This window comes from Botrytis deweyae (genome assembly GCF_014898535.1).
Source record: "Botrytis deweyae strain B1 chromosome Unknown BDEW_024, whole genome shotgun sequence".
NCBI classification, from domain to species: Eukaryota; Fungi; Ascomycota; class Leotiomycetes; order Helotiales; family Sclerotiniaceae; genus Botrytis; species Botrytis deweyae.
The window spans coordinates 138,155-160,309 of NW_024066231.1; the positions used below are offsets into that span (position 1 = coordinate 138,155).

The following is a 22,155-nucleotide window of genomic DNA, read 5'->3' on the forward strand; positions in this document are numbered from 1 at the left end:
ATTCTGGTGGCAAGTAATCTTATCTCCCACTTGAACAAAGATTGTGAAGTTACATATGCAAAAGCCCGTCCCCTGTAGATGCATTTTGCCTATTGACCTCGGACGGACTCCGCGGGGTAAACTTGCGAATTTGATAAGGTGGCTTCAGGGGTACATGAATAAAAGCGGCATGAATTGTGTTGACGAACCAATTGTTGGTATTGATTTTAAAGGCACCGCATCAAGGGCTGCAGTCAGACGATTTTTGAGGAAACTGACCGAGCCGGTCTTCGTCATTACAAGGCACAATCCATGACATCTAATCTAATTAAAAAAACGCCTAAACGAGCTGACAAGTACATCGATACCCAATATTTGGCTCCATAATTCTACAAACGAGGTGATGGTGCGAGAGTTCTTCTGTATAGCCATTGCGCAAACCTCACACTAGGTTCATCAATCAATCTCGTAACAATCTCCGCAATCCAAATTGTAACAGGGAAGAGGATCAAATGGGGAACAAAGAAGCTCAGCTCCATCCCGAATGGCCCGACTTTCGATATTGGGAATATATTTCTCCACGGTGCCATTTCATCCGACATCTCTTTTGACCAGCCGACCGCGGAGTATAATCTATCGCCCAGAAGTGCCATGATGGGTCCATGCACAAGATAGAATGCGAAAGATATATGACCCATGTATTGGCAAAATCGAGTTTCAAAGAAGCTCTTTAGCCATGGGATTCGAGGTATAGATGCCACGAGAAATGTCGCGGCAAAGAACAGGTAGAACCACTTGTAATCAAATACGGCTTGTGGTTTCAGATAGGATAGACAATGCCACCCGGGGGTGTTCCTCAATACCTTCTCATCCAAATCAAAAGTAGGCACACCTCCAAGATACATAGCGGCAACAAAAAGGTTCGAGAAAATGAGCTCTTTCCAAGAATCGAATCTAGAAAAGAAACGTGGCAAGTCATCATTTTCGGCGAGCAGATCAAGATCGCAGAGAAGCATGCCAGCCACAAACATGGAATTGTGAGCGCCATCCGCGATATACATGAAGTAGTATATCAATCCGAGCTCGAGGTAGAGTCTCGCATTTCGTGAGCATCGTGAGAATGCCACGAGAGCCGTATAAATGGTAATGGAACCTTTCAATTCAACTGGTATCGACCACACATGGACATTATAAGTAAACCAAGGATCTCCACCAGTCCTGAAAATGTAGCTGAAGTTCTTGGTCTCCAAGTACCATTTCCATACCTCACCGGTCCAAGTTTTCTCATGTTCAGACCTAGGCAGTGGATAGAGATTAAACATGTGCCATATGGTGAGATACATGAACGTCGTGGCAATTACTGGAAGCCATAATCTTATCCAACGTCTGAATAATGCTGATGCCAGATTATCTCCAAGCTTTGCCAAATCTCCGGATTGAATGAGCATCAATGGCTTTCTGGAGAGAACATATCCTGAAATCACGAAAAACGTGGTCACAGCGAGATGGCCACCGGTGAAGAATGTTCGAACGAAAGGCAATTGAATCGCATAGTATTTCTTCTCATAGCCAAACCCCATCTCCAAGATCCAATTGCCATACGCTAAGGTGTGGGCCCATAGTTCATGATGCAGAACGTATACCAGAAATGCTGCATATCCTCTCAATCCATCGAGCCAGGCAGTTGCATGGAGTGGTTTAGCTGGCGCTCTCGTCCTACTTAGAAATGAAGGCTTTATAAAATCCGGACACAGCTTTTTAGGTTTCCAGTATTTGGTAGGCGATTTGGTGACATTTGGAGACAACAATGGCTGATCTGTTTTGATCTCCTCCATGAATCCATTGTCGAGGATACCTTGATATCCGCTAGGCATTTTCAGAACACCTTTATCATTCACAAGCTTGAAGATTTTGCGAAAGGTGCTGAGAACCAAAATCGATGAAGAAGTTGAAGTTGTAAATGAATCTTGAAGAAATTGTCATGCCAGCATGCTGTGCGAAGCCATGAGCATCCAGAGTTATGCATGTCTCAATTGATCGGCTTTCCACACATAGACATCGTTAGTGCTGCTATTGAGTCGTGAAATACAATCACAAGCAATAATTGACAACGTTTAGTTTTTCTTCGTGAACTTCTTCCCCGAGGTTCGTGCACGTCCAATTATGCGGGGTGTACGGGGTGCAATCCATATCAAAAGTGGAATATGTTGGAGAAATATTGGAAGATCAGCGGGAAGTTCTCACGGCCTTTTCATCATCTTCATGGGTACCCTCGTACCCCAATATATTGTGTCGTTCGTGTCCATTCACCCCTCTAGTCTGTCGAGTCTGTCTGTTGATCATGATGTGGGTTGTCGAGAGCTAATCACGGAGATAGCATGGAATATAGGGTTTAGCGTCGGCAAAACCAAACGTTAGAACGATCTGATTGGCGAACGACCGGCAAAGGTACCGTCTTCGTAAACTTTTCACCAGTCATTAAATCAAGCTTCTTAGATAGAACCTTCACATGTGTACCGCGGCCGCTACTTTAATATTGCATTGTTACATTCTTTTTGCGGGATTTTGCACAAGTAGCCTGCATTTGCATTTGCATCTGCATGGACATTGACATGGCACTTCCCACCTTATCTCAGTCTGGCCTCGAGCAGGTCTACTGAGTAATGACACTGATCGGCAATTCAAGTTCTTTTGACGGACGGTACTTGATCCTATCTCAATAATCTTCGCATATTATCGCATTAGTGTGCATATATCCAGGTATTATTGAGCAGGCACAATGAGACACCCCCGAGAGCCCCCTGCCAAGTGCAGCCATCAACTTGTAATTCTTCACTCACAAGCTTGTGAAACCCGAGTTGTTTTTGTGATATTTCCCAATAAGTTTATTTCCATGCTTGACGTCAGGTTAAATTGAATACCACCCTGCACCTCAATCAGTCAACCAACAGAAAGTCCGTCCCGCTTTTCTCACAAGTCAATTATCCAGATCTAATTTGTCGATCTATCGAAATTTCGGAGAAAAAAACCTCGGAGTAACTCTTTCTTCTTTCATCTGATTTATCTCTTAGTATAGTCGTTGAAAGTTAACATGCCACTCTTCCTCACACATGCAGAATGAGTTCAGATTCCAGTGATACAATGATGGAAAAGTTACGAAGGACCAGATCACGAAGTATGCAAACGACCTCTCAATTCGGCGGTCGGCTACCGAAACAGATACAGAGAGCTTTGCCGATTTATGCCATTCTCGTCTTGTTTATTCTGATCATCTCAAATGTCGATACTCTGAAATCATCTACAGTTTCACATGCAAAACGGTCGACGCAAAAAATCCTGAAAGGTAGCACGGCCGCAGCATTTCCAAGGAAGATATGGCAGACATGGAAAGTTGATCCACTGGGCTTCGCAGAGAGAGATCTTTTGAGTGCCAGGACTTGGACTCAGTTAAATCCAGGACACCGATACGAGGTTTTAACAGATAATAATGATATGTATTATGTCGAAACGCACTTCGGACCAGATGAGTTGGATAGGCCAGATATTGTCGAGATGTATCGATCACTGAAAGTACAAATCATCAAGGCTGATCTTTTGCGATATTTGATAATGTACGTTGAAGGTGGAGTCTATACAGACATTGATGTTGAAGCGCTCAAGGCAGTTGATGCCTGGATCCCTGATCGATATTCTGTGGGAGATGTAGATATGGTTGTTAGCGTGGAAATCGACCAACCTGATTTCAAAGACCACCCAATTCTTGGTCAAAAGTCACAATCATTCTGTCAATGGACATTTATGTGCAAGCCTCGACTTCCAGTCATGTTGGCACTGGTCGATAACATCCTACTGTGGTTGAATGATGTTGCTGCAGAACAGAATGTTCCAATATCAGAGATCAAGCTTGACTTTGATGAAGTCATCTCGGGGACGGGGCCTTCGGCATTTACTGGTGCAATTTTGAAAGAAATGACTATTAAGACTGGGGATCAGGTTGATTGGAGTACCTTCCACGCCATGCGAGAATCAAAGCTGGTGGGAGGGTTTTTGGTTCTCACTGTCGAAGCGTTTGCTGCCGGACAAGGACATTCGGATTCTGGGAATCATAATGCGAGGGGAGCTTTGGTCAAACATCATTACCATGCCTCGGAGTGGCCTCTACTGCATCCCCGTTTTAGTCATCCAATATATGGTGAAGTAGAGAAATGCAATTGGGAACCTGAGTGTGTTAGGATATGGGATGAAAACATGGCTGCGTATGAAAAGCTGTCACCGGAAGAGAAAGACCAGCAAATCGCAATAAAAAAGGCCTTGGATGAACATGATGCACTTCATGCTCAGATGGGGGCTCAAAAATTTGATCCTAACGCATTGAACTTGCCTCAACAGAACATGAATCCAATACCTCAAGCCGCAATCCCAATGCCACAGCCTGGATTTCATCCGGATGGTTCTCCTGTGAGGAACTTGGACGGTTCCATCATGAGGAATTTGGATGGCTCGCTACCTGTAAATCCAAATGCTCCACCTCCGGCCCAGAAACTCGAGATCAAAGACCTACCCGCTGCTAAGGTTGATCCGGCTCTTCCAATCCAACCTCAAATCCAACCAGCACCCGAAGTCAAGGCGAAAGATACAAAGACAGAAGGAAAGAATGCCCCCGCAAACTTACAGGCCAAACCGAAAGGCGAAATTTTGCTCGGCGCGGTGTGATTCTTTGTGGGTAACGGATCATGCGTGCGGTTATAGATGAGAACACAGAGGCAACAGGGATTTTATGGCAACATGCTCTAGATTTGGGACTTTTGCTTTTCTTTAGAGCTTACCCTAATAGATTTCAGAGTTTTGAGGGGGAAATAATGAGGGTGATAAGAGGCACGCCTTGAAAAAGGACTCGAATGTCTGATGGTTCCTGTTATCTTTTTAAAGTTGGAAATTAAAGATGGGAGATATTTTCGATCGCTTCAAGGAAGTGATGGCACGTCAGTGCGATTGAAGTTGAAGTTTAATGATTGAAGGAGGCTTCATATGGAAGAATATCTCTACGAATTTTGGATGTCGCTTACGAAGTCATCTGCCACCTACGAAGTATATAGTTTATGTCCCATTTCATAAAATTGAATACCACGTTATGTTCACTTGTGAGCCAGCCAAAGCAATTGACTTCTCCATAATTACTCTGTTCGTGATTGAAGATCGTTGCGGGGTTCTAATAAGGTGGGAAATCCGCATCATCACTAGGCACTACTCAATATACTTTGGTCAATGATTGTCTAATCTACAGATGAGAAGTCAAGCTCAAGGCCTAGAATGTACTGCCGAGTTTGATCATTTGACTTCGACCAATCAACTTGTGAAATGGCCTTAAAATGGCACAGATCACGACCGTGCTGCTACATAGAAACAAATTCAAAGAACTACGAACTCGCTAATCGATTTGGAATACTCACTAGTCTTTTGAGATTGGGTCATCTTTAGCTTCCGTCAAGCCACTCACGTGCTATAGAACGTGGGACATCATCCGCTCGATGCGTCATGAATCTGGGAAATTTACAGTGTCTTAGAATAACATTTGAGCTGCTGTTAGAAATTGACTACCCGACTCTCTCAATCTATTTCAGGGCTTTTAGCATAAAAGCTATCTCGGGACCCTCTAGGTCACGTGTCTCGTGAGGACGTGAAAATCCAAGACACAGCTTTATGGTACAACATCTTTGAAATACTTCACTTAATAATCAAGAATTACATGTTCAAGGAAGGAGAATAGAAGTTTGACTCGGAACGTTTGGTCAAAATAACTTTGGGGCCTCTGGGAGTGCTGCAAAATGAGAAATACATATTGCGGGGTAACTAGCCTTGACTTGGTGCCATGTAGTTGTGTATCACGCCAAGATATCTTCAGATCAACAATCCGGCAATGCATCTCATGTATGTAAAGTACCAGCGCTAGGTGAGCGGAAGTTGTCTTTGGAAAGGCGCTACGATCGAAGTTGGATCCTCCATAAACCGCTCGGATAATGAACTAACATAACCTCAAAATTCCCACCCAAATATTCTCCAGATAACAATCAGCCTATACTTTCTATATGGAAATGATTTGAAGTTATTCTTGTATCTCCCTTTAATAAACAACGTGTCACAATGTTACGATACTTCGTGATTCGCCTCAAATGCTCTAGGCCGTTCAAAAATAACACAATGCTAAGAATTCACCCGATTAATCATCCACTTGAAATCCTATCGAGGAATCCTAAAGGGAAGGTGACGACTTCTTTTGAACTATCTAATACTCAAATCTTCATGACAGTACCATCTAATCAAGGCTGAATCCCATCATCTGACGACGTGTACATCAATACATGCAAGTACATAGAATAACCATCTGCACTGAGGCACACCAAATCAGATCATCAGCCAACGCTATTGGTGCCCAAAAATAAATTCCATGTGATGCAACGGAAGAACGATTGAAGAATAACTCCTATAGGGCTTTCAGTATGATGAGGCTCGAAATTGAGGGCTGTGCAAAGCCTATCAGTATTGATTAACGATTTACGTGCAGTAGCGGGGCGATATTGGGGGCTCGTGGATATGCTGAAGATATCTATCCTTAGCATGTCAATGCAACCTCATCAATGCCGACCGTGGATATTCTATCATGAATCATTATTGCAACCAAAAGTTCAAGAAAGGAAATCCGCAACAGTATTCCGGTAAATGGATTTATGGTTATCGCGCAAATCTCGGAGGGAAGGAACCTTCTCACGGTAGTGCGATTCCGATACTACGTGGGGGACGAAAGTGTTTGTACTCGGCCACCCAACGTTATCCCATCAATCAGTACTCGCTCAAGGTACATCATCGTATCGCCATCGAATCGCTCACACTTGCGAGCTGTTTCGAATGAACAAAATTCGAGAACAACTGATTAAAAGTTGGTATCTGAAACCCATTTTGCCCCTCCATGTTATATCCAACATCTCCACTATCTGACTGCCAACACCACGTTTTAACCACGAAAGCTAATCTTTGTGACACTATTCTACCACGATATGGATCCTTTATCGCGCCAATAGTCTTTTGTTTTAGACGTGTGGTTTTTGACTACGATCGCAAGTGTGTTCGTTGGGTCTTATTTTGAGGCGTGGCGCAGCCGCAGCGTTTGCAGCTCATCCATCCAGTGATGAACGCTCGCTTCAGCATCCGACAGGATTAACCGGATTTGATGACCTCTCGCATCAGCTTCGTATAGGAGCCACATTGATAACCATAGAATCTGACCTGCATCTTACATGATGCCATTTTCGAGGAATGCGCGTCCGTGAGGTTCCTCTGTATCTTCGTCAGAAGAATCCCTCAAGATGGTGTGGTGCAGTGGGGGTGAAGATACCCGTACCTGTAGCTATTTGAGGATCCACACATCTTGGGATAAATACCATGGTGGCTTGTGAAGGAGAAATTCTGTATCTGATCAGATATTGATGATGAAGTTAAATACTTCATGGGTCAGTGTGAATATCCCGATGTTCGATAGTTTGTCTACATCCGTTCTTGTTGAACTCTGTTCGCATTCTATAATCTTTTTTACTTGCATCAGAATCCGGTGCCTTTCGAAATCCACAGATCTTGTACCTTTTGGTATCCAACCGCAGCCAACATGTACACATCATTGCCTGGAAGCAGAAATTCCGAGACCCATCTACCCCCTAACATTTCGGCCTCAGAAGAATATACGTCACAGTATGGCCGAACATACTCACCAGAACGATCACTTATTGAGAATGAAGAATCAACAAGTGCTTTAAGTCCCTCGCCAGGAGTTTCGTCTCCCGACTCAGAAAGTATTGACATGGAAAAATCCAATATGCAAACTGAGCCCGACTCGAAGAAAAGAGGATGGAGATTCTATGGAAGTTTTGCTTGTTTGGCAATTCTCAACCTCGTTTGTGCTATTGATGCCACAATTCTCTCTGTGGCTTTACCTGTAAGATGATTTATACTTTTAATCCTTTATCATGTATTGATGATGAGAGGCTAATACTGGTGAATGAAGACCATTGCAACAAGCTTACACGCCACTGCGATGCAAGCTTTCTGGTGTGGTACATCATTTCTTCTATGCTCTACAGTCTTTCAGCCTACATGGGCAGCTTTCTCTCACATCATTGGTCGAAAATCAGTACTCCTGACCGCTCTATTCCTCTTCTCGGTTGGCACAATCCTTTGCTCCGTCGCCAAGAACATTGAGCTTCTCTTGGTAGGAAGATGTATTCAAGGTATTGGGGGAGGTGGCCTTGTGAGTTTGACTTATGTCCTTCTTGCTGATATGGTCACCCTCCGTGAGCGCGGTAAATGGATGTCTATAATATCCCTTCAATGGGCTATTGGTTCCGTTATCGCCCCGGTTATTGGTGGTGCTTTTGCAGAAAAGGTTACATGGAGGTGGATCTTTTGGCTGAACATCCCCTTTTGTGTTGTCAGTGCTATTGGTATTCCAATATGTTTGAAGCTGAACATTAAGCAAGGTTCTATGTGGACTAAGCTTAAGGCCTTTGATTGGTTTGGATCATTCTTGTTTGTGGCTTCTGTCACTAGTTTTTTGATTCCTCTTACTTGGGCAAGTTACTTGGTGTAATTTCCATCTTGAAAATACTAACATTCATTCAGGGAGGTGTCATGTATGCTTGGAGCTCTGTTCGCACACTCGTACCATTACTAGTTGGTGTTGGTGGCCTTATCGCATTCCTCATCTACTCCATCTTCCAAAAAGGTGACCCTTTAATCCGACGATCATTGTTCAACTCCTCCACAGCAATAGTCGCTTACTTCGGCACATTCGTTCATGGAATTTGCGTGTGGTCCATTCTCTTTTACATGCCTTTGTATTTTGAGGTCGCTAAGAATTATACTCCTATTCAATCCGGAATCGGTCTTTTCCCGATGACCTTCACTACCGCTCCGGCTGCTGTGGTAGTTGGTCTCATCATTGCCAAAACCGGTCGCTATCGCCCTTCGATCTGGGTAGGATGGGCTATCTCTACCTTAGGACTCGGTCTTCTCATCCTTCTCAAAGAATCCACTTCAACAGTATCCTGGATCTTCTTGAACCTCGTTCCAGGTGTTGGATTGGGCACCCTATTTTCCGCTCAAGGCTTCGCAGCTCAAGCCTCAGTTACCAATACCGACCTTCCCTTTGCCGGAGCTATGTACTCTTTTTTTCGAGCCTTTGGCCAAACAATCGGCGTCGCAATTTCTGGTGTCATCTTTCAAAACACATTCCAGAACAAAATTCTCAAAACATCCTATGCCGTCTATGCAAACGAATGGTCAAAAGATGCATCTGCATTTGTAAAAATTGTGAAGGCATGGTCAAATACCGGCGCAGAGGGAGAAATGAAGCAAGTGGTCATTGGAGCTTATGTCGAGAGCTTGAGAATGGTATGGATTGTTATGTGTGCATTGGCTGGACTGGCTTTTGTTACTAGTTTGATCTTCACCAAAGAGATTGCTATGAGTAAAGAGTTGGAAACGGATCAGGGATTCGACTATGGGTATGGGGATAGGAAGGGGAGGGAAAGTAGTAGAACTATTGTTCCTATTACACCGCAGCATAATGGGGATATGGTGGTTTAATGTTTTCAACTAATGAGTTAATGATGTATGATGAATGATATCTCTGGGATTGGGCGTTTGTTTACTACTAATCGGAGGTCGTGTTTGATATATGTACACATGGCAACAGGATGGATAAAATAATTGGAAAATACCCTCATTTAAATGGTTTTATTTGCCTACCATGTTGCAGCACATATCTGCCTCGCAGTCTCTAATATATTAATAATTCTTCAAGTTAGCCATGTGTAGTAGAATGTGAATGAGAATTGCGTTTTCTTGAACCGATGCATATAGACAAGATTCCCGTCTTGATTCGACGATTTCTCCTTTCTCATTTTTCATTTCTTCCTACTTCACGCTTCACGCACAAAATCATCTGCATGTGGAATGGTATGTTATCTGTGTTGCTCTTGAGAAAACTGTTCGTTATTGCTGAGTGTGCCTTGGTATACATACCTGTTATGTCAGATATCTTTCAATGGACACGAAGTGGAAAGGGTAAGGGTGATGATCTTGATTAACATGTACCAATGCCAGATGAGATCACATAATTTATGTATACTTTTTTCTTCTAGTAAAACAATTAATCTATTTTCACCGAGGTGTCGATTTATCTAATGCAATAATGTAAAATTCATTCTTATCTTTTCCCAACAACCCTCCCTCCTTTCCTTTCGTCCTCTCCGAATCTTCTTACATGCCTCCTTTAATCGATCTCTCCAAGTCCTTGCTCTCCCCACTCTGCTCCACCATACCCTTGAAAACTCCGTCTTCAATCTCTAGCAACTCTCTCGGACTGCCAAACTCCGCTGCAACTCCATCTCGCATAACCAATATACGATCGAAATCAGCCACTGTGCTCAACCTATGTGCTACAACCAATAACGTCGTGTTTGCAAATTCTTCACGGATACTACGTTGGATGAGCGTATCGGTCGACATATCAACGGCGGAAGTCGCTTCATCTAAAAGGAGAACCTTTGGTCTAGAGAGAATAGCGCGGGCTAGGCAAAGAAGTTGCTTCTGGCCCTGAGACAAGTTGGCACCTGCGGAGGAGATTGGGGATGTGAGGTTGAGGAATACATTTGTATTCTCTTTATTGAGAGGTTCGGTGATGGTGGCGGTCATAGAACTGTTTGATGCGGCTGTGGAGGATTCGGCGGTGGTTTCGAGTTCAGGAGCAGGGCTGCTGTTAGCGGAGGGGATGAGGTGGACACGTTGGAGTGCTTCTTTTAGTTGTTGGTCGGAGAATTCATCGAAGGGGTCGAGGTTGGAGCGGATAGTACCGGAGAAGAGAACAGGATCTTGGGGAATAATTGAGAGTCTGGTTCGGAGATCGTGCAGTTTGAGGGTGGAGATGTCGATTCCATCGATCATAATGGTACCAGCTCTAGCCTCTAGGAAACGGAAGAGAGCTAGGGATAGTGTTGATTTACCTGTGACATAATCAGTAATTTGCACGTTATATCATGAGAAATTTACTTACCAGCACCTGTCCTTCCAACAATTCCAACTCGTTGATTTTTATCCACAGAGAAAGATAATCCTTTCAAGATTGCTGGTAATCCTTCGGCATACCCAACCTCTAAGTCCGTTACTTCTAATTTACCTTCTTCCGGCCACGAGGCGCGAATGTTATCTGTTCCGCCCTGAGGTTCCATATCTAATTGTGTATATTCAAATATACGCTCAGCAGCGTTCATGTCTAACTCCGCTGAAGCAAGCAACCTAATGGTATGAATAACGGCTCGTCTATAACTTAATGCAAATGAGAGAGCAAATCCGGCCAATGAAGCATCAACACCATGAGTGGAGACAATAAATGCGGCCACAGACGATGAGAAGAATGATCCAACTAATGCCATACGTAGTCCGAACCATCGATTGAAGAGCCAATTGTGCCAAGTGGCGGCAGAAAACGAATCTACCAACTCATGCATCCTGGCTTCGAAGACAGGTGCGTTTGAAAATGCACGGATGGTGCTGAGACCCGCAAGGGCTGACCCAAAGTGTGAAATCATAGGTGACTTTTGGATTGATTCAAGACGCTTAAGAGAGCGTGCACCTTTGATATAAAGGAGTGCAATATAAGTGCAAATACCCAATAGGACCAATGCAATAATGATTATGTACGGCGAGACAAAGAAACTAGAGAAATATTAGCGCGACTATTATTGAGTCGTGAAGAAAACAACTTACGCAGATACCATAATTCCGACAATCTCCAAGAATGCAGATGCAGTTTGAGCGAAATTCGTGGAGAGTTGAGAATCCATGGCAGAGAAATCCGCAGTGAAACGATTCAAGATTCTTCCTGTAGGAACAGTATCCAACCATCTTAAGGGAGTACGAAGAACGATATTTGTCATCTCTTTGAAAACGTTTCTTGAGGCAGATAGAGATCCTCGATAAATGAAGTAATATCTAGCAGTGGCAACGAAAACGGAAACAGTCGAGATGAGGACATAGCCCACCAGATAGTAGCCTAGTGTGTGGTCTTTAGTGAATGGATTGTTGATCTTCGAGACGAATACTGATGGTGAAAGCTGTTGTTGCATGCTGGTGATATAAGGCAGATGAGTAGAATTGAAACTGGACAAATTCATCTCAGAATGTTCATAGGAAGATGTCCATATCTTGATCCACCAAGATCTTCCAATCACTAAAGCTTCAGCGACCAAATAGAAAACGAGAACCAATCCCCAGAAGGGTATGCCACCCGTTGCCATGAGATACTTAGTATACACGCTTGCCTTGACACTTCCTGTTTCCCGTTTCTCATCTTCAATCAACTTTTTAGGTTTGGTGGCTGGTTTATCGGAAGGCTTGTCAACATTTACCTCGGAAGCATCCACCTCCTCAACAGCTGCTTCCACGTCTTGCTCCGCTTTTATAATGTCATCAAAGTTACCAGTCTTCCTGAGCTCATCAATTGAACCTGCATGCTCGAGGCCTCCATTCTTCGATAACTGAACAGCATAGCTTGCCCGTGGAAGACAAAGTGAGACATGATGTGTTACTAAAATTCTTGTCCTGCCAATCGATAACTCGCCCATAAGAGCGTTGTCGTAGATTTCTTTCCCAACATGTGCGTCGAGTGCCGAGAAAACATCATCAAGTATCAATATTCCGGCGCGAGAGTAGAAAGCTCTTGCTAGAGTCAAACGCCACTTTTGACCGCCACTCAAGCTTATACCTTGGGCACCAACTTCAGTCAAGTCACCATCATCAAACATGTGGAGATCTTTCGTGAGAGCGCATGCATCGAGTACTTTTTGGTATCGAATAGAGTCGAAAGGCAGACCGAAAAGAATATTGTCTTTGATGCTAGCATTTTCTATCCATGGGGTCTGGGAAACAAATGCTATAGCGGAAGGCAAGACCCAATCTGCAGCTGTGGCTTTGCTATCGTGCCGCTCAGATGCCTGAGGTGGTCGGGGTACAGTAATATTACCAGAGAGGACCTCAACCTCACCCAATATAGCGGAGAGAAGAAGAGATTTTCCGGAGCCAGTAGGGCCTGAAATAACACTCAGAGCATTATTGGGGAACTGAAGATTAAGGTCTCTGAGTACAAATCGGTCTTCTTCTTCCGAGATCTTGGATTTCGATGGAAAGCTGACTGAGACATTCTCGAAAGTAATGGAATCTCCGGGATAGGTATTCTCTGGCTTCTCTGGAGATCGGAGGAAAGAATCGATTCGATCGCAACTGACTTTGGCGTTGGCTCCCATCATGAAGAGAAAAGGGACCATTCCTAGAACACCTTCAAGTTGCATGAACACACCCTATCTCTTGAGTCAGCCAAATCATTCCACATGTTCGTGCGAGGCAATTAATATTACGATGAAGTAACATCAAATGTGCTATGCCTCTCGGCATGTGAAGATTTTGAGGGATGCAAACTGCGAAGAAAGATAATATATAACATACCAATGCTGTAAATGCAACCGATGGGAGTAAATCTCCGTGAATATAAGAGTACGTAGCAAGAGCCAAGACTGTTAGAAGCACGGGGGCAACATTTGACCCAACCATCATGTATAAATTGTTGATCTTGGTTTTCCAGAGTTTAACAATTTCTTCTTCACGAGCTTCGAAGATCTTCTCACCCCATTGAGTTTCATTGGCTGAAAATTTAATCTGTCGAATACCATTGAGTGCCTCAGTGACTATAGTAGTCTTCTTATCTCGAGCCTTCATTAATTCTCTCTGAAAGCCTCCATATCTCTTTGCAAGAGCTTGATTAATTGGTGCCATACCTATGATTGCTAGCATACTGTTGAGGTAAAAAAAAAATCAGCAATTGTCTATCAGAAATAGAACTCGGAGGAAAGCAACTTGTGAGGGCCAAGATTTATAATTTACGAAGGGGGGTTGAAAATGCAGAACGAAGATTGTGAGAACGAGGAATAGGTCTATATGTGAAAGGAAGCAGAACTTACCCAGCAGCCATCGACTCCCAACCAACCAAAAGCCACAGGAAAACAACCGAGACAACGAATTTGCAGAAGAACAAGATGTAGAATTGATTGACAGCGCCAAAGTTACCAACTTGATTTGCATCCACGGCAAACATGTTGACAATATCTTTATCGGTTTCGAGCTTTTTCTTCGTGTCCGCGTCTTTTCCTTTCTTCGCTGCTGGCGCATGAGGCCCATGGCCATTCGATGCATCCGGATTTGGAGTACCGTTAGAGTTAGCATTTCCATTGGCTTTTGAGGCGTCATCAATTTTGGGTGAAGCTTTTCCTTTATCCTTTGCTTCATCGTTATCCTCCGGCTTTGGAGGTTCCTTGCAGTCTTTCATCTTCATCATCTTCTCAAAGATAAGGGATGTGAGCGTTGATCTAATGGGAATCGCAAGATCGGACCACATCAACCAATTGATTCGGTTGTCCATTAATGTTTCAGCAATTGTAGCGGCGAAAAGACCAAACACCCAGATCCATGCTTGGGGATCAATCACATCAAACCCTTGACGAGCCTCGAGATACTGTAGTAATTTCAAAACAGCAAACTGCGGCGCGGCATCAATAACAGATGAAATCATGACCAACCCCCATTGAGTAAGTATGGGTTTACGATACGCCCAGAAAATTTGAAGCCACAATGGAACCGTTGGCTTCAATATTATGGATTTGAAGTATTCTCTGACATCTTTGGAACGAACATGCCCATCCATAGCAGGGAGATCTGATATTTCAATCAATTTTTCCGATGCGATATCAAGGAGCTCGGAACTCCAATCGAAGGCATATCTATTCCATAAAGATTTCTTGAATTGTCTCTCCACAACCTTTCCATCAGGGGTAAAAACATCAGGACGGCGCTCGACGAAGAAGAATGTCACAGTACTGAGTACAGCAGCAATAACTTGTAAGGCTGTGAGAATGAACCACGCGAGGCGGACACGGCCAGGAGTTGGAGGATGGGCCGATAGCACGAGACATGTGAGAACAGCTACCAAAGCGCATGATACAGAATTAAATATTCCTTTCTGGAATTTTAATACAGGATGAGTCTCTCTTGAAGTTTCCAATACTTGAACGAATGCAAAAATCTAAAGGTCTATTAGCAAAAAGCTTGACATGTGATCCTACAACATTTTAAGCTTACCCAAGATACGAACAATAGCCAAATATGCGTAAAAGCCCAATGCGAAAACTCGTTCTTCACGACTGTGGCAAAAACAGCCAATCCAAACGAAGCCAAAAGTCCCACAATGAGAGAAGTGAAGATGATCACGAATTGACGTTTAGTGGAATACTTTGCCATGGATTCTTCCGTAGCCACCCCATCTTTGTCTTCGTAGAGAACTTCATGATTGGTCACTCTTGGTGATTTGAAGTTCCTAATGAATCGCCATGCAGTTGGGATTGTGAACAGTCCAATGAGTATAGGAGCCGCATTAGACAGCTCATTAATATAAGAAACCATCCGTCAATCCACCTAGATTTGATGATAGAATTCAGTCTTCATCAGGGAGTGTTTGCAGATGTTTGCAGATGTCTGGAGATTTGAGGCCTTGGGTGTGATTTTATATGGAGGCGGTGTGAAGTTAGGCACCCGTGTTGATGACCCGAATTTGCCGCAGGTGAGATTTGCGAAATAAAAAGGAGAGGGCGGTATGAATGATGATTTGATGAGTGTAATGCGATGTGGGTGATGAATTTACTTGATGATTACCTAGGTAGTATTGATTACTTGCATAATGTGGTTTGTTGAAAATATACATGAATCCTTCAATCTTTCCCACGGACGGACTTAAGTTGTGACTGTCTCCCTCCGACATCCCGACTTTCCGGTGAAGTATCACGTGACTGGGTACTATCATCCGATCTGCTCCATTAATCTTGAAGATAAACCAATCAGGCCGCAGTACCTTGTGAGCGTTGCACGATTATCATTGTGTCAATGGCATGAGTGGCTCAGTGGTTGATATCGACATTGACATTGGACATTGATTGGACAATATTTGCTATCTGTCGTGGGAGAGCAAAGAATACCTACATCGTTGGATACCTACATGGTGTACTGGTACTTCTTTAATCGTCTAGTCCTTTTGGGACAAGAAGGTAAGAAAGATATGGATGCATTCATGCACCTAGAAACCCCGCAGTGGTGATATGTTCTCCAACATGTTATCATATGTGAAAGGACGGCAAATCAACTCTATTTGAATTCACATTTGAAATAATAGTAGCGTTTCTGCGAAACACTTGATATCTTATTAACAGACAGTGTTTCATTGATTGCGAGATGTCTTCAACTGCAAGACTGCAATCGGTACCAAAAGATGGTAATTGGCATGGTCGAATTGAAGTAGGAGGGGAGTTCCCTCCCGAAACGGATCGATACCATTTATACATTGGTAAATAATTCCTCGGCCCCTCTTCATCTGTGGATCTGTCTGACAGGTTCTTCAATAGGACTTTTCTGTCCATTTGCCCATCGAGTAAACCTCATTCGACATCTCAAAGGTCTCACTTCCATTCTCCCTATATCCATCGTCAAACCTTATCCAAAGGGTGACGATAAAGGATGGCCCGGCTGGAAATTCGCAACAGAAACCGATCCTTACCCTGGCGCAACTGGAGATCATCTCTTTCATTCCAAATATCTCCATCAGGTATACTTCCGGTCTCAAAAAGATTACAAAGGGAAATTCTCCGTGCCCGTTCTGTGGGATAAGAAGACAAATCAAATCGTTTGCAACGAAAGCTTGGAGATCCTGCGGAATCTGAATACAGGATTCGACAGCATATTGGATGATGAATATAAGAATTTGAATTTCTATCCCGAGAATTTGGCCGCCGAAATCGATGAAATGGGAGAATGGATGCAAAACGAAATCAATACCGGAGTATATAAGGCCGGATTTGCGCCAAACCAAGAAACTTATGACAAAAATGTTGTGCCACTTTTCAAAGCTCTTAATCGAATAGAGGAAATCATCAAAAAGAATGGAGGTCCATATGTTTTGGGCTCAGAAATGACAGAATTGGATTTGAGGTTGTATCCAACAATTTGTCGCTTCGATGCCGTGTATGTGCAACATTTCAAGTGTAACCTTGGAACAATTCGGCACGATTATCCAGTATTAAATGCTTGGTTGAAACATTTGTATTGGGAAGTAAAGGGGTTTAAGGAATCTACGGATTTCAAACATATTAAGGAAAATGTGAGGATCTCGTATATTTTGGATGACCAGAGACTGACAATAACTAGTACACGAAGAGTCATGCAGACATCAATCCAAAGGCCATCACACCGATGGGTCCTATCCCTAATATTGAGCGTGGAGTAGATGACGATTGGAGTAAATTGGTAGCAGGTAGGGTCGAATTGGAATAAGAAATGAAATATTTAGTGCTTGGGAATTCTTGGTTATGTACGTCGTCCCCCAAAGCATCGACTTCCCCAGAAAATTGTCTCCTAGATCAATGATACTATCTTCTCAAAAGTTTGAAGAGCCCTTTCCGTGATAAAAATGAAGTCCGGTGCATCCTTGGTGGTCATGATTGTGATTGTTTCGCTACTCATCACCCTTCATTTGCTGTTTTGTCAGCTTGAACTCATAGTTGGGACGTTCGATGGCAGTAACAAGACTCTATGAATTGATTGTAACAAGTGCATATCAGTAACACATCTCTACTATTCTCCCAAAAGACACCCGAGCAGCCCCCCTCCCTTCCCCCAAATCCCAAGGCTCTCATTTGTGATCAATGTTTAAGTGACATATGTTGAGGTCAATGCAAGCGGCAAGACTTCATATGAGATAGACCGCCATGTGATAGACCGCAATGTGATGGACCGCCCAACTCTTATGCAAATAGCAACTCATCAGTTATATGTGGATGCTTGAGCTGAGTCTTGTATGTCTTAATGACCAAATTATCTCTATCACAACACCGACGGCAAGGTCCACACTTCAGTGAAGAATAAAATGCTTCCAGTGCTCAACATCCCATGGAATAGTCGCAGTGGAACAGAGTCGTCTGAATACCTACCTAGTAAGTACTTAGATGAACTCTCAGCCCCCACATCTCTTGTTAATATCCCCTCCCCTCACCTCTTCCTCCATCAAATAAGCAATAGGTGAGATGGCCGAGTTGGTCTAAGGCGCCAGGTTAAGGTGATTAACTCTTAACAAACGGTTGTTTACAATCTCCTGGTCTAGTAATAGGCGTGGGTTCGAATCCCACTCTCATCATTAACTTTTTGCATTTTTGAAGGAATTTGATTCCTCTGATACACTTTTCTATTTGACTTTTTGGTAGGATGGATGATTTCCGAATCTCAAAAGTGAGGAATAAGAAGGAAATTTTTTCACATGTGTGGATCTGCGTGAAAAAATTTGAGTAGCGCTAGTGAAATTGGAATTGGTGGGGATTATTTTGGTGCTAGGGGGGGAGTGGGCGGAAGCGGAGTGGGGTGGGAGAGGGAACGTCAACTCTTGATTCAGAATTCGAGAATGAGATTTTGGTTAAATTTGTCTCTATAATTTATATCATATATAATTCTGTGCCATGAAATTTCAGGTTATCATACTTCGGCGATGACTCTTCACCGGCTTGGGTATGCTCTGAAATCATGAATTTCAAATCTAAAATGCGAAATGTGAAACCTGCGTCCGGAGGGCCTCCCGACTTTTTTCTACACGGATCGGGATCTGCAATACTTTATCGGAATGGAAGGGATCTATCTCTGTGTATGAGTTCTATGGGAAAGAAGTAATGAAATGTTTGATATTTTGGATGGGATTTGATTGGAACATAAAGGGTGTGGGGGTGGTGAATTGAGAATTTATGGTTCTTGGGGTTGGTAGGTTTGTGGTTTAAGGCTTAGGGCTGTGAGTGTGGGATGGGATTAAATGAATTTTTTTTACCAGGTCTGCATAGTTGTAGTTTGGTGGCTGAATGGGAAGAATTTCTGAGATGGGAACGGGGATGGATTTTGCTTGTTTGAGGTGGATGATTCTTTTCGAGGGGAGAAGGGGAGCTCTTGTGGGCTTAAGGTGTGGAATATGAAATCAGTATGCAACGGTGAGGTGTATAAACTCTGAGAACAATCAATAAGTCCAATTGAACAAGATGTTTTCAGCAATTCCAAGAACATCTTTGAGGATTTATATAATAACTTGCTACAGATTGAATAAGGAGATGTTTACTTTCAAGAGGGTTGGATGGATTGGAGTTGATTATGTTTTTTGTCAAGTTGGGAGGTAATTAATTTGGCTAGAAATCTATGATTGGTAGGAAGGATTTCTCTAATTGAGTTTCGAACTCATACCATCATCCTTCGATATCTCCTAATGATCCTTGAGTCAGATATAGGCGATGTCTATCGACCGTGATATTAAAAGATCTACGGATAGACAAAAAATCGAGATCCTGAGGCCCTCCGCCAATCATGGCTAGCAGAGCCTAGAAGATTGTCTTGGACCACAAATATCGAACATCACATACAAGTGTTGATTTCAATGTTCATGCGCTTCAATCCATGCAAGGATCAATAACGGTATGTAGGTATCTTACGAAGCCGGGGGCCTCATTCTTAGTGAATCCATATGTGTAAATACCTACTGTACGGCTACTGTACGGCTACTGTACGGCTACACTTGAGAGACATCGTTAGTTACGGTAATCTCGCTCAAGGGGGTTGTTGTATTGGAAATGCATTTGTTTGGTATATAAGGGAGCTGGATCACTGCCCTAATTTGCTTCTTCTATCCTCGTTACTTTATCTTCTTCACTTCAAGATTACAATCTCAATCTCAATAACAATCACATTGATTAAGTCAAACGATAGAGAACTCTCTGTAAGATCTTTGAACCTTCAGAGTTATCTTCTATACTTCGACCAAAGAAACATACACTCAACACTTCTTTACCAATACACATATCAAATCAGACATATCCACTCAGTAATCATGGGATCCAAAAACAGACGTGCCGCCCCAGCCGCCCCCGGCGAACTCATCCCCAAACACCCTTCCGAGATCACAGCCCACCCCAACATTGTCCTCACAGGCAACATCCTCACTCTCACAATCGACTACTGCGCACCCGGCAGCCCGATCGAAAAATCCACCTCGATGGAATCTCTCCTCTCCATCCTCCCCGACTACGCACCCTATGTCAAGATCCTGCAACTCAGCATCCATGCTGGAATTCCCCACATGGAACCTCCCAGCGTCTATATTTCTCATGTTGCGGATGTGAAATCAATTGTTGGGGTGGTTAATAAGTTTAAGAAGTTGGAGCAAGTGAGAGTTAGGATGTTGATCGATTATTGCAGTTTCCCGCAGATGAAGTTGGCGGCTGCGATGTTTGGTTTGAGACAGGATGTCCAGCGCATTTTGCAGTATGTGGTTAAGGGGGAGGGACCGGTCAAGGTGGAGCAGGAGGATGATACGATGAGAAGATTGAATGGGGTTTGGAGAAAGGAGTTTTTGTGAGGAGTGGATGTGTTTGGGTGGTGTGGAGAATTGATGGTGAGGGGAAGATAGTGTTGTAAGGTGGGATTGTTAGGAGATGTGATCCTCACTCTTGATCTTTGGTGCTGGTTCTTAGGGAAATATGGGGCTACTGGGAAGTTAGCGGGTATTCATTTGTGCATAGCGGTATTTTATGGCTTTGTGTCGTTGAAATATGGATGTACCTTTTTAGCAGAGAGTTTAGGAATATACTTCCAATGAATACACTTACATCATGATATAAGGTTATATGCTAAAGATACAGAAATGCAAACCAGTCTGTCTTATTAGTATGCTTTGATGTGAATGTATACTTTCTCTCTATCTCCCCTTTGAAGTGTATAAACTCGTGGAGACTCGAGAGCGTGGAGAGAATATATATGCAAACTACTTCATTTAGCGACAATACAACATATGCACAAGAGAGTGAAGATCCCAAATAGATAGTAAGGTGTGTGAGATATAGTATGATTTATTCTAGGCAAGTATTGTAAAATACAAAACCATATGTTTCTAGTCCGCTCCTTTCTTGAACTTGCTAACATAGATAGCACAAAGAAAGACATCGCAGAACCAAACAAAAGCATTCTCGTCCTTTTCTACTCCCCCATACTTATATCTGGTAATCCCCCATGGCCTCATTACCTCTTACTCCACAATCATCTCCAATCCTCCCGACCCGGAAACCCGCCTCGAATAAACCTCCAACAACTCCCTCATAAAACAACACTCAGCATCAACCTCCCACTTTCCATGTCCCTCAACCGCAAACGCCAAACTCCATTTTATTCTCTCCAATCCGAATAATCCACCCAAAAAATACAGATCCTCGCATTTCGATTCCTGGGGTTTAAGTAATATAGTCATGTGAAGCTCTTTTACTTTATCGAAGTCGTTTAAGATGTTGATGATAGTTTTGAAATCGGAGATGTGGGACTGAGAAGGCTTTATAGACCATGAGTCGGGATCTTTTTGGGGAGGAGGAGGTAGAATAGAAATTTTGATGTGGTGAGCCCAGAGCGCGTAGTCGGGGAGAATGTTGGCGAGATTTCTCATCAGGGAGGGGATTTGGAGGGGGGTGGGGTGGAGATCTATGGAGAGGGTTAGGACGCCACCCCAGAATGATATGTGAGGATGGTATTGTATTTTATCAAGGGGTTTTAGAGGACGCGAATTTTCGTCGTTCATTGTGAGGGATTTTGACGATGGGGTAATTGTGCGTGGTGGTGATTGGCTGCTTTTCTTCCGGACCTTCGATTAGCGATTTGTTCAGTATCGAATGTCGAGGGGGGAGGGATGGTTTCTCTATACCCAGTTTCTCTATACACAGTAAGAGCAGAATAGCTTTGTATCCAATGGGTTATTCTATGGAGATGCGAGACTGTTCATGATGCCGCCGTTCCAATGACCGTAATGAGTTTTCACTGATACGGGTTTTGACCTGGCTATTACACTAGGAGGTACCGTCTGAGATCCCTGGATAGGTGCCGTAGATTTCATGTTTACAAACATTTCTCGGGTTCAAATCTAGAAATTTAAACAGCGCAGCAGCCGTATATTATAAAGATACATCAGCATGA

At 43.2% G+C, this 22,155-nt stretch overlaps 7 protein-coding genes across 7 annotated transcripts; 4 read left to right on the forward strand and 3 right to left on the reverse strand.

The window, feature by feature from the left end:
• Window positions 1–368: 368 nt before the first annotated feature.
• EAE98_008792 (uncharacterized protein) lies at window positions 369–1,853 on the reverse strand (the record flags this gene model as incomplete). The annotated part of the gene is made up of 1 exon (XM_038956415.1): window positions 369–1,853. One exon carries the CDS (start codon window positions 1,851–1,853, stop codon window positions 369–371), a length of 1,485 nt encoding a protein of 494 aa, XP_038807127.1.
• Window positions 1,854–3,096: 1,243 nt separating this feature from the next.
• Window positions 3,097–4,692, forward strand: EAE98_008793 (uncharacterized protein; the record flags this gene model as incomplete). Its single annotated transcript, XM_038956416.1, has 1 exon — window positions 3,097–4,692. The coding sequence occupies one exon, from the start codon at window positions 3,097–3,099 to the stop codon at window positions 4,690–4,692; it is 1,596 nt and encodes a 531-aa protein (XP_038807128.1).
• Window positions 4,693–7,636: 2,944 nt separating this feature from the next.
• EAE98_008794 (uncharacterized protein) lies at window positions 7,637–9,612 on the forward strand (the record flags this gene model as incomplete). Its single annotated transcript, XM_038956417.1, has 3 exons — window positions 7,637–7,963; window positions 8,033–8,608; window positions 8,647–9,612. 3 exons carry the CDS (start codon window positions 7,637–7,639, stop codon window positions 9,610–9,612), a joined length of 1,869 nt encoding a protein of 622 aa, XP_038807129.1.
• Window positions 9,613–10,287: 675 nt separating this feature from the next.
• Window positions 10,288–15,534, reverse strand: EAE98_008795 (uncharacterized protein; the record flags this gene model as incomplete). The annotated part of the gene is made up of 6 exons (XM_038956418.1): window positions 10,288–11,030; window positions 11,081–11,742; window positions 11,794–13,382; window positions 13,528–13,873; window positions 14,040–15,157; window positions 15,214–15,534. The coding sequence occupies 6 exons, from the start codon at window positions 15,532–15,534 to the stop codon at window positions 10,288–10,290; spliced, it is 4,779 nt and encodes a 1,592-aa protein (XP_038807130.1).
• Window positions 15,535–16,356: 822 nt separating this feature from the next.
• EAE98_008796 (uncharacterized protein) lies at window positions 16,357–17,451 on the forward strand (the record flags this gene model as incomplete). Its single annotated transcript, XM_038956419.1, has 3 exons — window positions 16,357–16,468; window positions 16,527–17,278; window positions 17,326–17,451. The coding sequence occupies 3 exons, from the start codon at window positions 16,357–16,359 to the stop codon at window positions 17,449–17,451; spliced, it is 990 nt and encodes a 329-aa protein (XP_038807131.1).
• Window positions 17,452–20,029: 2,578 nt separating this feature from the next.
• Window positions 20,030–20,557, forward strand: EAE98_008797 (uncharacterized protein; the record flags this gene model as incomplete). Its single annotated transcript, XM_038956420.1, has 1 exon — window positions 20,030–20,557. One exon carries the CDS (start codon window positions 20,030–20,032, stop codon window positions 20,555–20,557), a length of 528 nt encoding a protein of 175 aa, XP_038807132.1.
• A 666-nt stretch (window positions 20,558–21,223) lies between these two features.
• On the reverse strand, window positions 21,224–21,763 carry EAE98_008798 (uncharacterized protein; the record flags this gene model as incomplete). The annotated part of the gene is made up of 1 exon (XM_038956421.1): window positions 21,224–21,763. The coding sequence occupies one exon, from the start codon at window positions 21,761–21,763 to the stop codon at window positions 21,224–21,226; it is 540 nt and encodes a 179-aa protein (XP_038807133.1).
• Window positions 21,764–22,155: the final 392 nt, after the last annotated feature.